General features: G+C 41.8%; 1 protein-coding gene across 1 annotated transcript in view; it reads left to right on the top strand.

Moving 5' to 3' along the window:
* The window catches only part of KIF5C (kinesin family member 5C), a 164,598-nt gene that overhangs the window by 109,416 nt on the left and 38,800 nt on the right, over nucleotides 1–16,382 (top strand). The window contains exons 14-18 of the mRNA XM_060626442.3: nucleotides 476–682; nucleotides 2,780–2,926; nucleotides 9,310–9,498; nucleotides 12,774–12,891; nucleotides 15,098–15,174. Coding sequence (XP_060482425.1) covers nucleotides 476–682; nucleotides 2,780–2,926; nucleotides 9,310–9,498; nucleotides 12,774–12,891; nucleotides 15,098–15,174 — 738 coding nt within the window. The remainder of the gene's footprint in view (nucleotides 1–475; nucleotides 683–2,779; nucleotides 2,927–9,309; nucleotides 9,499–12,773; nucleotides 12,892–15,097; nucleotides 15,175–16,382) is intronic.

The raw sequence follows: 16,382 nt of genomic DNA, 5'->3' as shown, positions 1-16,382 counted from the left end.
ATACACTCATGATCAGTATTAAGAAAAATTGGCAATTGCTTTATACTGTTTTGGTTGGCTCTGAAATGGACCTGTTACAATGTGAAATAATGGTAACGTTAAAAAGCCAAGTGGTATTATTGTCATCCTCAGAGATGATTCCCTTCATTCTTTGTTCACCATTTGGAATAGCCAACCAGCCACAGACTGGGGTGATTTTTGATGTGTTATCAGTTCTTTGAGTGAAGCCTACCTAGCTTTAAAGTTAAAGAAAAAAAAAAAAAAAACAACCTAAAAACACTAGAAAGAAAAAGAAACAGATACTTGAAACCTCATGCTATTTTTTTTTTTTTTTGGCATCTGTATATACAGTAAGGTTTCTAGGCATCCTGAGCATCCTATATCTGTTTTTAAAGTTACTTTATTTTGGAGTGAGCCCAGAACATAAACACTTGAACATTACACTCACCAGTTCTATGCCATCTCATTTCCCCAGCTTTTGGCTTCTACAAGAAGAGATTATGAGAAGATCCAGGAAGAACTGACACGTCTCCAGATTGAAAACGAGGCAGCCAAAGATGAAGTGAAAGAAGTTCTCCAGGCTCTGGAAGAGCTGGCTGTCAATTATGACCAGAAGTCCCAGGAAGTAGAGGACAAGACCAGGGCCAATGAGCAGCTGACAGATGAGCTGGCCCAGAAGACGGTTGGCACATTTGTGTCTAGGGGGGTGGGACTTTTCCGTTCCTGTTCCTGTACTTATGTTGATGTCTGTTGACAGACACTATATAGGAAGGCAGTTGGCAGAATGGTTCTTCAGTGTTAGATACATTCTCTGAAATCCTCCAATAATTGAAATGGTAGTTCATGTAGGTGACGTTTGTCTACACATCCCCGAACTGCATATTGTTTCATATCCAGGGGATTTATAACATTAGCACGGATGCCTTGTGAATAGTCAAGAGCACGCAGACTTTGGAGCCACAAAAATCCTTGTTAAAATTTCGACTTTATAACTATTAGGCCTTAATGAACACAAGTAAACTTCATGAGTATTTGTTCCCTTATCCGTTAATAACATACACCTTTCAGTGCATGAGAATTAGTGACAATTTGTATAAAGCACTTAGCACAGACCTGTGCATATGCTACAGTACCAATAGATAAATCTCAAAATGTTATATAAACAAGTGAGAGTAGGTGACCGAAGGAAGGTGTGGGTTTCACTCTTGTTTGTACCCTCCTGATGGAAACTCATTCCTTCCACACAGTTTCTTGTCCTAGCCTAGGACTGATTGTCCTGGTGTGTTTGTCATCCTGTTTTACACCAGTGCTTCAGTCTGCACATTTCCTAAATTTCAGATTCTCCCAGTCAAAGATGCCACAGGTTCTGCACAATGAGCTAGTGGCAGCAGGGACAGGGAGCACTTGGTGACGTGGCTGGAGGCAAGATGTTTTGCATTTTGTCCTTTTCTACTTGGAAGATGGGTGGTGGGAAACCGAGTGGCTCTAACTGGCTGCCCTTGGCACGTTGGCCCAATGGCCTGCTATCATAGGATTGTGCCTAGCCTGCTTTATGGAAGACTTCCAGTCCTCCCAGGCAAGGGGTAGCAGTTGGTGCAGGAAAGCTCTAACCTGCTGACTGTACAGCTGATGAAAAAGGCTCCTAACTCCATATATTCAACTGCATGAAGGAAGACTTAAATGGCTTTCCAAGATGCGAACTGTTGCTTCTGTGGGTTTTAAAAACAAAACGAAGTAAGTGGTGGCAAAACCAAAAAAGAAACAGAAAACAAACCAGAAATCACTTAGGAAAGGAGGAGACTTAGATTTTCTCTGCTTACTCTTTTCTACAGGATTCTTTAATTAGTCCTTCATATTATTTGCTTCTCAAAATGATGGAACATTTTCCATAATAGGGTCCTTATTTTCTGCCAAGCCAAAGTATTACTAGACTGGTATGGGGTACTATTTTCAGTCAGATCATTAAAAAGTGCTCTAGGAAAATAGCTGCATATGGAAGAATTTCATAAGTGTCTTTGCATTGACCTCCACAGCTCTGAAATTTAGGGAAATTATTTTCTTTGCTGGCTGAGTTAATACCAAGACATCAAAATATGACTATTCTACTGATGTTGAGAGTTCGTTAAGTTCGTTGTAAATATCTACCTTCTGGTAACATACACGAGGGATGGGAAAGAGATGGGTTGTTAATGTTTGGCAATAAAATGGAGCTACTGCTATATGTTGAGATGAGGACTTGACTCATTTTAAAAAGAGATGAGAGTGTTCAATTCAGCTTCACTGTGAAGGTTAGAAAACTTTTCATAAGTTGTTTTCTAAACTGATGAATGTCTCCCTGGGCCTTCCAGACCCATCTATTACTACGAAGTCAGATGGGGATCTGGAAATGGCCCAGGGGGCAGGTTGGTTTGGAAATGGGGATGGGGTGTTTGCAGGTATGTTTGGACCCTAGAAAATGAGGACCAAAATGGAACATTTGTGGGTAGGAAGATGTGATCACATGCTGTCAACCAAAGGGCTCCCTTTGGGCTTTATTTTTTAATAACTTATTTCACCACCCCAGAGATTGTCACATGATATGTCGATGGAACGTACCAGGCCATGACAAATTCTCCTTTTTTCTCAGAGAATGCAGTGTTCCACTATAGTTCAACTTACGTTGAGATCGCATGAAATGATAAAAGAACTCCATTCTACATTATGTTGTCATTCTTTGTAGTACCGTGGGTATGAATTGATGGGCAGCTCTTTTAATTTGCTGTTAAAATGTGTTTTTCAGACTACATTGACAACCACACAGAGAGAGCTGAGCCAGCTACAAGAGCTTAGCAACCACCAGAAGAAGAGGGCTACTGAGATCCTGAATTTGCTGTTGAAGGATCTGGGGGAGATAGGTGGAATTATCGGCACCAATGATGTGAAGACTGTAAGCCAGCCCTTCCTTTTGCCCACCCCCCCCTCCCAATCCGTGCTTATAACGTATGATCCTAAGCAAGCGGTGTCTGTGTTTTATTCTCCTAAGTATCTAATGCTCAGTACAGTGCTTTGCACCTGCCACATACTTGTTACTATTTGAACAAATGAACCAAGGGCTGAATTAATGACTAAGAATGACTGAGTTTGGAAAAGAAGAAAAAAATTACCTTTCAAGTAGAAGAGATGTCTTCAAATTTTGGTTGGCCTTATGCAAATTGTGTTATTTCTCAAACTTATATGCCAATGTCACAGAAGTTTGGAATTGGATAGGTTAAACAACACTTCTAATCTCAGAATTGTGTTTCTCTTTTTCTGTGAGAACCCAGCAGAATGAAAATTCCCCAACCAATTGGTATGAATTAGGAAAGCTTTCAGCTGAAAGTAATAGGATTCTAACAGTGGCTTAAAAAATAAATCCACATTTAATTATTCACAATATGAGAAGTCTAGAATTTGCTATTCAGGTTGTGATCTGCATCGCCTGGGAGTTTGTTGGAAACTTGGAGTTTGTACAGACTCTCAAGCCCACTGCAGACCTACTGAAATTAGAATCTGCATTTTAACAAGATTGTCCAGGTCATTCTAACCTTATTAAAATTTCAGAAGCAAATTTTGGTCCAGTGTCCCAGTGATGTCAAGGATTCAGATCTTTTCTTTGTTTCCTTTCTGCTTTTGTTAGCTTGTTACCTTTTTACATTCTTAGAATTTTGTCTCGTGGTAGCAAGATAGCTGCTTTGGCACCGAGCATCGTATCTTCGCACAACCACATCCAAGGCAGGATGGGTTGAAAAGGCAGCCAGTTTCCATCCAGGATGGAACTATATCCCAGAAGTCCCTGATAGATGTCCCCTTATACCTTACTAGCCAGAATTGGGTTACATGGTCACCCCAAATTGCAAGGGAGGCTGGCAAAGCAAAGGGAAATAGTATTGCTGTAATTGGCTTCAACGAACCATGATAAATCCCCTGGAGTTGTGCACATTGGTGCTACTGACAGCAAGGAGTAAGGGAGGTGGGAAGAATGGGAGTGGTATGAAGTTTCCCATGAGCCAGGAATAGAGGGACAAAAGAGCGTGTGTAATGTTATCAGGCAAGAATGGTTAACAAATGCCGCAGTAAAAGGAGATTGAGATTTTTAAAAATGGCTTTATTAAGGAGGTATAATCGACATAAATTAAGCTGCAAATATTTAAAGTGCATAGTCTGAAAAGTTTTGACATATTATACGCTCATGAAACCATTACCAAGTAAGATAATGAGCATATCCATCACCCCCAAAAGTGTGTGGGACTGTTTGATCTAATCGTTATGCTAAAACCACACTGTTTTGATTACTGTAGCTTTATGATAATAATACAGCACCTTGTACAGAATAGCCATTGATAGCTGTGGTGGGTTTTGGCAAGCCAGGGAATAACATTATATTGTTTAATGTCTACTTCACAAGGCCCTAAAATCAAATTCTTTGAGGTTAGCCCTTTAAAAGGCTGAATTCTACCTCAGCCTTTATGGGCACACTCAGGGTTTGAGTTGGGATTGTTAAATACTAGAAAAGGCTCCCCAGATTCCTTCTGTTTATAGACATTTCTGGGAAACATAGAAATCCCTTCTTAGATGACATAACAGATCTAGGCTTAGAGTATACAACCTTTTGTAAACCTAATCATTCTTTCATAGAACCTCTCTTGTAACTGCATATCTCATGAATCTTTGCAAATGAATCTAATTTTAGCACTGAATTCTCAAATACTACAAGATTAACCCTATTAAGATCCAGTTTGGTGATTTTATATATGGGGATTTAATTTTTAGAAGCATGCTAGCTTTGGTGTTGAGCTATAAACTTCTGAGATTTGGGTGATTAAATGGCCCTTGCAATATGAAGGTGGAAATGATTTATGAGAAGTTGGTGCCTGCTGCTGATAACGATAAGGGAAGATATTTTTATGCTAAGTTCTAAAATAGAGCTAATGAGAAATGCTAATGAAATCAAGTGTCTGGGTGCTTCGGCATTAAAAAAAGAGTCCTTACCTTTGGGACTCTGAAGTATGATTGAGATTATTTTTAAATGCTCAACTGGATGTTTTCCGGATATTTTTGGATTCCAGACATTGGATGCCTTAGTTAATTTCATTGATAACTAGTTATTTTCATTGATAACTCTCACTCAGAGAGCATCATATTCTTAATCATTATGAAGTTTGTTTTTTCTTACAGTTATGATTTAATCATTAGGGCAATGAGAGCTAAAGGGGAGGGGTTATGGGACTTTGGGCAATTTCACTTCACTTCTTGAGGCTTCACTTTCCTGATTTGTAAACTAACGAGATGAGCCCACATTATCTTAAAGGTTGTCAGCTCAGAAATGTCATGAGTTATACATATATTTTTTAAATCTATATTTTGGGTATGGAGTATTGGTTATGAGTATTCAACTAAAGTAATTCTTTTATCTAAAACAATGATCAGATCAGGGAAAACTTTGTCAGTGATCCTGTTTTCTGTTCCTGAAACCCTATTCAGTTCCCACAGTCCCTTCTTTTTTTTTTTTTTTTTTTTAATAATTTTTTAAAAATATTTATTTTTGAGAGAGAAAAAGACAGAGTGTGATTGAGGTAAGGGGCAGAGAGAGAAGAAGGCACAGAATCTGAAGCAGGTTCCAGGCTTGAAGCTGTTAGCACAGAGCCTGATGCAGGGCTTGAACTCACCAACTGAGAGATCATGGCCTGAGCCGAAGTCGGACACTTAACTGACTGAGCCACCCAGGTGCCCCCAACATGGTCCTTCTGGTCGTACCTTGGGATAAGGGGAAAAGATGTCCTCACTTCAAGAATACAACAGGCTCAGACAGCAGGGAAATAGAAGAACCCACATTTATCCAGCTTAATCATGTCTTCAAACGTTTTTAGAGTTCAGGCAATACTTTGTTTAGTCAGCAAAATGAGACCAACAAATGATGTCATGAGCCTAGAGTTGACTTTATCTGGGTTTATTAGTGAGCTTCCTCTTCTTGTCTTGTTTACCAGGCTTTCTTTAAAACAAAGATTTCCAGAAGTCTAACCACACACCAAATAGAAAGTTGAGGCAGATTAAATGAAAGGGATTGGATTAACTGCCAAATTTTCTTTTGACTTTGGGTCTGGGGAGGTGGAGATGAAGAATTTTAAGCATCAGGGACCCTGCTATGGCTGAGCAGAGAGGAGGATAAATGCTCCAGATCCTGGGCCTGATCAACCCTCATCACCAACAGCGCCACTCCCATCAGCCTCTTCAACACAGCCTTGGGTCTGGAGGGTCCAGGGTTTCGGGGTCCCAGCCCCCAGCCAGAAAGGTGGCCCCCAGGAAGTCTAATGTCTCCAGTCCCCTCCTGTCCTTCAAGCTCTCAGAAGCAACCGCTTCAAGCCTTAGCTGTGTACTGCACTAACAAAGCAAATGGACATTTCTGGGCATTAAAAAAAGAAGAAGAAGAAGCAAAAAAGGACTTCTAGTCCCATTCTGACTCTTAGGTGTTAGAATGTGAACAGTCACCTCACCTACCTTTTACTTGGCCTTGAGATGGCACCTTGCGTAGTCACTCCATGCTCTAGGGACCTGGAGTGGTGGGTATGGAGGTGACTTCTAGTAGGCGGGCAGGCAGCATCTCATGCCCATGTGAAGGCAGTCTTTTCTTCTGGATTAGTCATCTCTGTTGGATCATGCAGTTTAGTGTGTACTGTTGGAGTCATTGTCAAACCCAGGGGAGAGTTATAAATAACACTTCTTGATTCTCTCTCTCTTTTTTTTTTTTTTTAACGTTTATTTATTTTTGAGACAGAGAGAGACAGAGCATGAACGGGGGAGGGTCAGAGAGAGAGGGAGACACAGAATCTGAAACAGGCTCCAGGCTCTGAGCCATCAGCACAGAGCCCGACGCGGGGCTGGAACTCATGGACCATGAGATCATGACCTGAGCTGAAGTTGGACGCTCAACCAACTGAGCCACCCAGGCACCCCTCTTGATTCTCCTTTTTGAAATAACAGTGTGCTGGGCTTACTGAAAACTTTACATTTACATGACTGAATATATGAACTCTTAAGTGGTTAAAACAAAACAAAACAAAACAAACAAAGCAAAAACAACAAAAAGGCAACCTGATAGTAAAACCATTTGTTTGGAGTATTGTTTGTTTTTTGTTTTGTTTTGTTTTGCTTTGTTTTCATCAGACTTAAAATCTTTTAGACCTCCTAGGACAAGAGTGGGCTCCAGAAGTTATGGTTCTGGTTTGGGGGGAAGAACATCCAGCTTTCATATTGGAGGAAGCCTATTATTGTATATACTCTTTTACTCTTCCCCAGTGCACATATCTGGGCATGGAGTATACAAAGTGTCCTCATCTACAGACAGAGCTGGAGAGGAGGAAGTGTTTGTTCCCTTCCCAAAATGCCATACCTGTTGGTTCAGTGTTTTTCCATGAGGAGCTGGTGTAGGTTGTGAATTCCACATGAAAGAGATAGATGTTCGCTTACCTTTCTGGTAAGCTGGACCACATATAGGACATACCTGGTGAGGCTCAAGAACAAGCTTCTCATGTCTGCTCCACGTTGGACCAATCACAAAGGCACAACAAAACTGCATGGAAAGATTAGCGGTGTTTCTCATCCGTTATCTCCATGCATGCTATTGGGTTTAAAAAGTAATGTGATGAGGAATGGTGTTGGGAGGCAAATCGTTATTGGCAGTCGGAATTATAATTGGCTTAGCAAGAAACTCCATTAAAATAAGATGGTAGATAAGATTCTAGATTTTCGTTCTGTTAACATAGATTCTGCTTTGTGTTGATTGACACTGGAGTCATTTAACAAATACTGTTGTGGAATCCCTAGGGGAAGGTTGACCCCAGGTTACAGGCGTTGAGTGCTGTCTAGTATACTTCCTCTCAGCTACCAATTTCAGGACTGATACACGAGTCCATATTCTAGCTCTTAAATTTTCACTAAAAAATCATCATATGATGAGTCAATGACAGCAATACTGACAAAAGTAGGCAGTTGTACTGTGGAACATTAAAACCATAGTTGGAATCATTGTCTTTAGAACCAATTGAAGCCTCTATTTGTGGGCTGGGTACTGGACAGCTCTCTTGTTTTCTCCTGAGGTGCTAGGATGCCCTCTGGTGGTTAAACAAAATATGCACACAGTTACTTTGCTTATTTGGTCAGTTGCTCTTCAAGAGCATCTTTGCCTCTCTGCAAATGAGCTTCTATCCCAAGTACCTTGCTTCAGTTTTTGTTTCCAGTTGAGCTCTGAAACTCAGACACCAAATATGATATCGTGCAGGAATGCTGGCTGTCAGAATCTATCTTTCTAAAGGTGGATTCAGACTGTTAAATTCTCAGGTAATTTTAAATAATGCAAACTAAATTCTTGTTTCCTTAGAAGGGGCAGGCACAGAGGGGCGCCTGGGTGGCTCAGTCGGTTAAGTGTCCGACTTCAGCTCAGGTCATCTTCTTGTGGTCCATGAGTTCAAACCCCGCATCGGGCTCTGTGCTGACAGCTCAGAGTCTGGAGTCTGCTTCTGATTCTGTGTCTCCTTGTCTCTCTGCCCTTCCCCTACTCAAGCTCTGTCTCTCTCGCTCTCAAAAAATGAATAAATGTTAAAAGGGGGGGGGTGTAGTCACAGAGATGGAAATATTGATTGGTAGTAAGTGAAAAGTCACGTAGGAAAACCTTCATTTGGTAACAACACATTCTTACTAGATTTTTTTTTGTTTAATTGAAGACTATATAGAAAATCCTTTTTTGTTTCAACAATTGCTTATAGAAGCATATTCACATTATTCTACTTCTCTGTCTGAATAGCAGACTATAGAGAACATAACTGAAATTTTTATTTGAGTTCTTATAGGGACTCAGAGTCCCCTTTAGGAACACTGGTGCTTGTAGTTATTCTAGAAATGTAAGGTATAAGACATTGAATGGAATACCTCATCAAAGTTAGCTCTTTTTAAGTATTCAATGTCTTTTTCCTCCAATATCATGTCTTTTATCTTACAAATTAAATGTAATCTAATTTTTTTATTAAGGATTCATTGATTAAGGATTATATTTAGTAGAGGTTTTTAAGTCAGTCTTCCCTGAGGTTTCAGAAAACTTGGGGGATACACACACACACATGCACACACAGTGAACATACAAGTAATTTTTAGTGATCATTTTCAGCTTGTGGTCCTATAATTAGGGATCCTTAATCAGAAATCCAGAGACATCTTGAGGATCCGTGGACAGATTTTAGGGGCCCCATGAAGCTCTGGAAATTGTAGGCAATAGTTGAGCATATTCCTTCCTGTGCTCAGTTGGCAGATGTGAATGGAGTCATTGAGGAGGAATTCACCATGGCCCGCCTGTATATCAGCAAGATGAAGTCGGAGGTCAAATCCCTGGTGAACCGCAGCAAACAGCTCGAGAGCGCCCAGATGGACTCCAACAGGAAGATGAATGCCAGTGAGCGGGAGCTGGCAGCCTGCCAGCTGCTCATCTCCCAGGTAGGTCACCCCTCTTCCCCTTATGTCACTCCCTTGACCTCTTGAAATCTGCTTCCTCTGTGCTGTTACTGGGACAGTACACAATCGGGTATACGATAGGGATAGTCGGTGGACTTTGCTTTATGTAAGACTTGTCCGTGGCCTCCCCAGGCAATGAGAGCCCAGGCTTATTCTTAAGGCTAGATTTTGTTGTGTGAATTGCACGAATTCCCTTCAATCCCTTTTTAAAGGATGTGTCTACACATCCCTAACTATGTATGGATACAGAGGTAGGTCGGTAGAAATCTGTAATGAATGGATGAGATTGGATAGAATCTAAATCTCCTATCACCTAAGGCAACATTCCTTCATCTTTTAATCCCTACCACAGGTCCAATTTAATATGTGAAAACAGAAACTGTTGCCACTACTGCTATTATTAATAATAGTGGCAGGTAACATTCTGTTGAGTGTTTACAACGCTCCACACACTGCACTGAGCACTTTACATGCATTATCTCACCTGATCTTTAAAAAAATCCTGGTGGGCAGGTTTTATTATTATTATTCTTATTTTTCAGATAAGGAAAGTGAGACGCAGAAAGATTAAATATATTCTGCCCAAACTCATATAGCCAGTGCAAGGCAGATCTGGGACTCAAACCAAAGCCTGTGTGAACGCAAAGGCTTGAAGGGATTTTCAAGCCCCGGGGCACGTTTCCTCTGCCCTGGGAGTAAGACTGCTCTTCTTCCCACTGGAATGGCATTTTCATTTCAGTGAGGTGGTTTCAGAAGACGGCAGTCTAGTTTCTGGTCTGCCACTGATATCTGAGCTGGGTGTTTGGGGTTTGAGGCTTCTGTTGAGTGGTACAGGGAGAGCTGCTCACTGCCTTACACCAGGCATTAAAACAGCTGAAATCATTTGCAGGAATCTGATACCGGCATGGAGTGGAGCATCAAATAATACTGAGAGGCAGACAAAAGCATACTTCATTCTGGTATGCTTGTAAACACAGTAATATGTAATCATAGAACCAGCTCCAGCCGCCTCGTGTCCCGCCATAGTAATCTAAGAGACGCAAATTAACGCATCAAGTTTCCATTTTATAACTGATGTAATAAGCAAAAATGTATTGAAAAGATTATTTAGTGCTGGTGTGTGATGGTGAAATTTATGTACATTGCTGAGAAAAGTATAATTGGGTCAGTCCTTTTGGAAGGCACCTTGGGAATCAAAAACCATACAAATGTAAGTACTCTGGTCCAGGAATTTCACTTACGGTATTTTCATTGATAATGAAAATGCAAAAATTTTATTTTATGTGTTATCATTTCCTGATTAAAATATGAAAAGCCTGTATGGAAGATGTTAGGTGCAATATTACTTACATTATAATAAAATAAAATACCCAAATACCTATTCATAGGCTGATAACATAAAGTTGCATGGGAGAATGCTATGTAGCTCTTACAAAGAATTTATGAAATTCAGCCATTTGAAAAGTTTAATTATATAAAGGTAAATGAAAATGAAAATGCAGAGTTATATTTATGCTATGCCTTGCAACTTTATACAATATGCATTCATACAATTAATATCAGGAATAGTTGATAAGTTAAGAGTGGTTTATGGGTGAAATCTTGCTGGATTTGCTTTATTTGACATTTTTATGATTTAAAAAATTTGAGAAAATAATGAACGTTAGGGCATGATACCCAGGTCACCTGTTACACTGATAACATGTGATTTTGGAAGGTCCCACCCCTAACATTTGGAGACGAAGGCAAGAGTGCAAATAGAGGTCCCTCATTCTGCACCCTGCTGTCTCCTCTTTTCATCTTGACACACCAGCTTCCGTGTCTAAGTCCCTTCTGCACTGTCTGTGAACTGGTGAAACTGTGTCACTGTCAACTCTAATCTGTATAAATTGATGACAGAAGCTGCAGTGTCAGCCCTGGGAGTGGGCTTTAGGGCCACTGGAGTAGTGAGTTTCTGCATTTCCAGTACGCAGAGTGTGGTCTAGAAGGAGACATGGGTCCTACATGGCACACCCCCTTAGCCTACAGACTCTTGGCTCAGTGGAATGAGTGTAGCCAGAGGCCAGCCCACATGAGGTGCTCTAAAGTATGAGGCTCAGGATTGAGGGCTCAGTTGCCCAGGTCTTAGAGTGACATTGACTTTGGGCATACCAGATCAGAGTCAAGAATATTTGAATGTTTCAGTGTTACAGGATACCTACGTTAGTGCTTTCTACAGTAGCGACAAATGCAGCTTTCTTTTGGGTGCTGCTTTGTAGTCTCTTACAATTTACACAAAGCCAAATATTCAATCATTATTTCGTGGGGTACGTAAGACCTTGGCTCTTTATTTTCTGACACGATCTAAGGAATCTGACAAAATATTTCCAGCTAAAATGCTATTATCTTCTTCGTTGACACTCATCCTTTTCACCAAAAGCTACGCTTATGACTGCTCCACCTGAGTCCATTTCCCAGAGGTTATTTCATTAGATTAGAGCTCATTCTCCAGGATTTTCCTTCCTTAATGTGAACACTGTACATCTTAAGGGAGGGGTGTCTACCAATTTCCATCTGCTTAGAAGGGCCAACTGTCTTTATTCAGTCAATGAGCTCCCATTCATTCATTGGTGCCACTAATATTTATTAGGTATCTACTCCATACCCTCATGGAGCTAACAAGTAAAAAGAAATAGATAAGTCATGTAGAAGTTGGGTGCTGTAAGAAAGTGTTGGGACCTGAGTGATAAGGATTCTGGGAGGGTAGGTGGGAGCACTTCCTCAGGAGAGGAAAATGTAAAATGCAAGGTCCCCGACACAGGAATTGGTGTGCTTGAGAGACAGAAAAAGAAAAGACACAATGTTTGAGTTCTGAAGACAGAATCCACAGGTGTTGGTTCAAAGAGTGAAGCCCTCTTCCCTACACATTTTCCCAGTCCTTTCTCTCTAGCACACTCTGTTTTCTACAAGGAGACAAACCAGCTTGGATGTTGGCATCTCGCTTAAGTGGATGGTGAGGAGGGGGACGGCCATCAGAAGGGTCTGTGAGGAATGGGGCAGAGAAGCACAAGGAAGAAACAGAGGACTGTGTTAGTCTGTGATCCCAAATCCCAAGGAGAGGGCAAATATGCATCCTTTGGGTGTTGGTACTCCAAAAAGGGACCCAAGAACTCCTCCTCTATGGAGGATGGGCATTTTCCCATCAGACAGTCCCAGGAAAGTCAGGATGGCAGTTATGGTCACTCATGCCTCCTTTATATCTATTTGCTTATTTAAAGCATGAAGCCAAGATCAAATCCCTGACAGATTACATGCAGAACATGGAACAGAAGAGGAGGCAGCTGGAAGAGTCCCAAGACTCACTTAGTGAAGAGCTGGCCAAACTCCGAGCCCAAGGTAAATAATTGACTACTTTGCAGGTGTTGAGCTCTCGACCCACATCAGATACTCTCTAGTTGGCTGAACTCATGATGTTTAGTTTTGCTCAATTACAGCACTTCTAGATCTATTGAAAACAATGGAATAATTGTGGGATGAGAAGAAAGAAAGAAAGAAAGAAAGAAAGAAAGAAAGAAAGAGAAAGAGAAATATCTAGAAGACTGCCCCCACACAATATTTGCTCCTCTTCCCTTTTTCCCTCAGTCCACCCTGCTTCCCAAGTCAGAATCCTCTCTCTTTTCTACTTCCTGCCTCCAGTCTGTCACCACGGCCTGTCCATTTGACCTGCCAGATGCTTCTCTGCTTCTGCTCATCTTTGCCTTCATTTTCACCATCCTTAATCCTAATTAAGAGTTGTGGCTACATCCATCTACGGACAGTCCCACCCCATCTTCTCCTTGCCAGCCACCGTGTTGCGGACTATTCTAAAATCACTTTCTATCTTGTGCCAGCCCCATGCCTGTGCCCCTTCCATGGTGTCCCACCGCTCTTAATATAAGGTCTGAACTTCCACCAATGGCTACCTTTACCTTTATCCTATGAACAAGCTCTTCCCTTTGCCAGGCAGCCTTCTGATACTCTTTGCTTAGGGAAGTGCCTGACACCTAGGAAACACTCAAAAGATATGAATACATAGAAGACATTCAAGAGAGGTAACTAGAAATGCAGAAGCCAGAACAGGATTAAGAATGTATGCATTGCAGTGAAATGGACCACACGTACTATGAGCTGCAATGAAAATTGTTAGTCCTTTTAGGAAAGCATTTTGAAAACAAATATTAATAATCGTAACACTTTTCACACCTTTTGATCCTCATATCTCAAATATTCATTGCAGAATTCCTTGTATTAGTGGGGGGAAAGGAAAGGAAAGGAAGCCACCTAAATGTCCAACAGTTAATTGAGCTATGGTATGGTTTTTAACAGAACACGTATTGGGGGTGAAGTATGTGGAGGCTGTACAGCCATGCTTACGATGCATCCTTAAATTAAGTAAAGATCATAATATGCAATCTTATCTTCACTGTGGTTATAGCATGTAGGAATCAATGGATGCTTGTGTTCCAAGGCCTGTGGATTAATATTTAAAACGAAAATGGTTTTGGTAGGGTAATAGGATTGGTGATGATGCTACCCTGTTTTTATTTCCCCTTATTGTTAATATAGTCACTTGCTCAGTAAATACACTTTGTTTCAAATGCCAAGGCAAATTTAAAAAGATGAAGAACATCCTCACCCCCGCTATGACCTTGTAATGTTTTCTTCATGAGATAATGGATGAATGTTAGAGACAGAGCATTCCCCCTAAGACTTCACACAGAAAAGAACTGTTCTTTCCTGTAAATGGCTTCTGCAGTGGGGCCACTGAGTAGAAATAAAACAAGGGTGAGAAGATCTGAAATAAAGTGGAGCAGACTAGATAGAAAGCATAATGACTTGAAAGTCACTGTTTTAAACCATTTTGCTCCCGCCCGCCATCCCACCTCAGCCTGCCATGGTATGCTCAGGGAGTGCTCCTAAAAGCAAGAATAGGCTGGGCTGGCTCCCCCTGGAGGTGTGCCATGCAGCAGCCCTGCCCCAAATATGGGGCTTTCCTGTTTAATCTGGAGAGTATTATTTTATATTTCTATTTTCTCTCTTCTTAGCCTTAGATTATGTTTATTTACCTGCTCTAGATTCTTAGAGAATAAACAGCTTACCCATGGGAGGTAAATTAGCTCTTTCTGGAACTCTAATAGTGTCATGAATCCAAATGCCACTAACATTCACATGGTGCTTTGTGATCTACATAGCAGGTTAATGTGTACTGCCTCGGGGCTTGCTCACCGAGGCCAGGTGGGGACCAGGCCAGGTGGGGACTGGTTGTCCGAGGTGTGAGGTCATAACCGGCCAGGTTGGTTCTGACCTAGAGTGGCCCACTCCAAGTTAGCACCTGTCCCCGACAGTTGCCCCTCCTGCTGGAGCCCTCCTCAGCCAGAAGTCCTCCTCCCAGTCTTGGATGCATACCATGGGGTGTAGTCGGTGATGTAAGCTCACGTTTCACTCCATGGCCATTCTTCCTTTTTTTAAATCTTTTTTCTTTTAAGTTTTGTTTTTTTTTTTTAACTTTTGGATGTGAGTCCTACCAGTTAAATCTTAAATCATCATTTAAAATTCAAAACAGAAAAAATGCACGAAGTCAGCTTCCAGGATAAGGAAAAGGAACACCTGACCCGACTGCAGGACGCCGAGGAAATGAAGGTGTGTATGCCACCCCTCCCATGGAGCCCAGCACGCATTCGGACCACACTTTCTTGTTCTAGGGAACTCTGTCTCCTTCAGAGATGTGTGCGGCAGTGCGGGAGGGGGAGGGGAGTGGGGGTGCCGATGCCGGGCAGTCGGAGCCGTTCTCACGGCGTGGCCTGTGTAGGACTGAGATGGAGGTGGAGTGTCCAGAAACCCCACGAAGTCCGTAGTAATAGCCACGTTGCTTTGGTACGTGTTCCTTCCCCGTTCCTGGTGCAGAAGGGAAGAGCAGAACCCCCCTCCCCCCTCCAGCCCCCAGTCCCTACATGGGCCACACTGTTGACATTAACTTCTGAAGAAGTGTTTGCCCTTTCTTTGAATGAAAGAAAACATTTCTCCTCTTGACATTTTTATTTTCTCATTTTTTTTGAATATTGATTTTATTTTCAGGAGAGTGCAAGTAGGGGATGGGCAGGGAGAGAGGGGTGGGGGGCAGAGCATCCAAAGCGGGCTCTGTGCTGACAGCAGCGAGTCCATAGTGGGGCTTGAACTCACAAACTGCCAAGATCATGACCTGAGCCAAAGTCAGATGCTCAACCCGCTGAGCCATCCAAATGCCCCCTCTCCTTGACTTTTTAAAAGAAGCACTCCAAATTTGAGTTTCCATCTTATACATAGAGATCTTTATGTTTGGTCACATGTAAAGTAGTGAAGGAAAATGTAGGATAAATGACTGGGAAATAAGATTTTTAGCTGAATAAAGTGAGATATGAGAAAATGTTGAGTTTTACTTCATTTTAGGCAGACTACGAGTCCATTTGGATGTGAGTCCATAGTCAAAACAGTGCCCGTGGTATGATCCTGCCCCAGGCTCACCTTGATGGGCCCCTCTCCTGGTTTCGTATGGCTTTGGTGAAGAGCTCTCCTTTGAACATCACCACAAATCTGTGCAGTGGGCAGGACTGGGGCAATTATCTAAATTTTACAGATGAGGCAGTGTAGCTCACACAGGTTACATGGCTTGTCTGAGGTCACCTGAGTAGTCAGAGGTCCATGCCCTCTGACTGACCTGGCTAGAGAAGCCATGTAGCCTGGTGAGCTGTAGAAGGTCACGGAAAAAGCTTTTTATTTAATTGATGGACTGATTTGCTCCCAGGGCCCACTCTGTTTTATAATAGATCTTTGGGTTTGGTTGTGCCAGTACGACAAGGCGGGTTCGGGGG

Source organism: Panthera onca, chromosome C1 (assembly GCF_046562875.1).
Source record: "Panthera onca isolate mPanOnc1 chromosome C1, mPanOnc1 haplotype 2, whole genome shotgun sequence".
NCBI classification, from domain to species: Eukaryota; Metazoa; Chordata; class Mammalia; order Carnivora; family Felidae; genus Panthera; species Panthera onca.
This window is presented reverse-complemented; position numbering and strand designations above follow the sequence as displayed.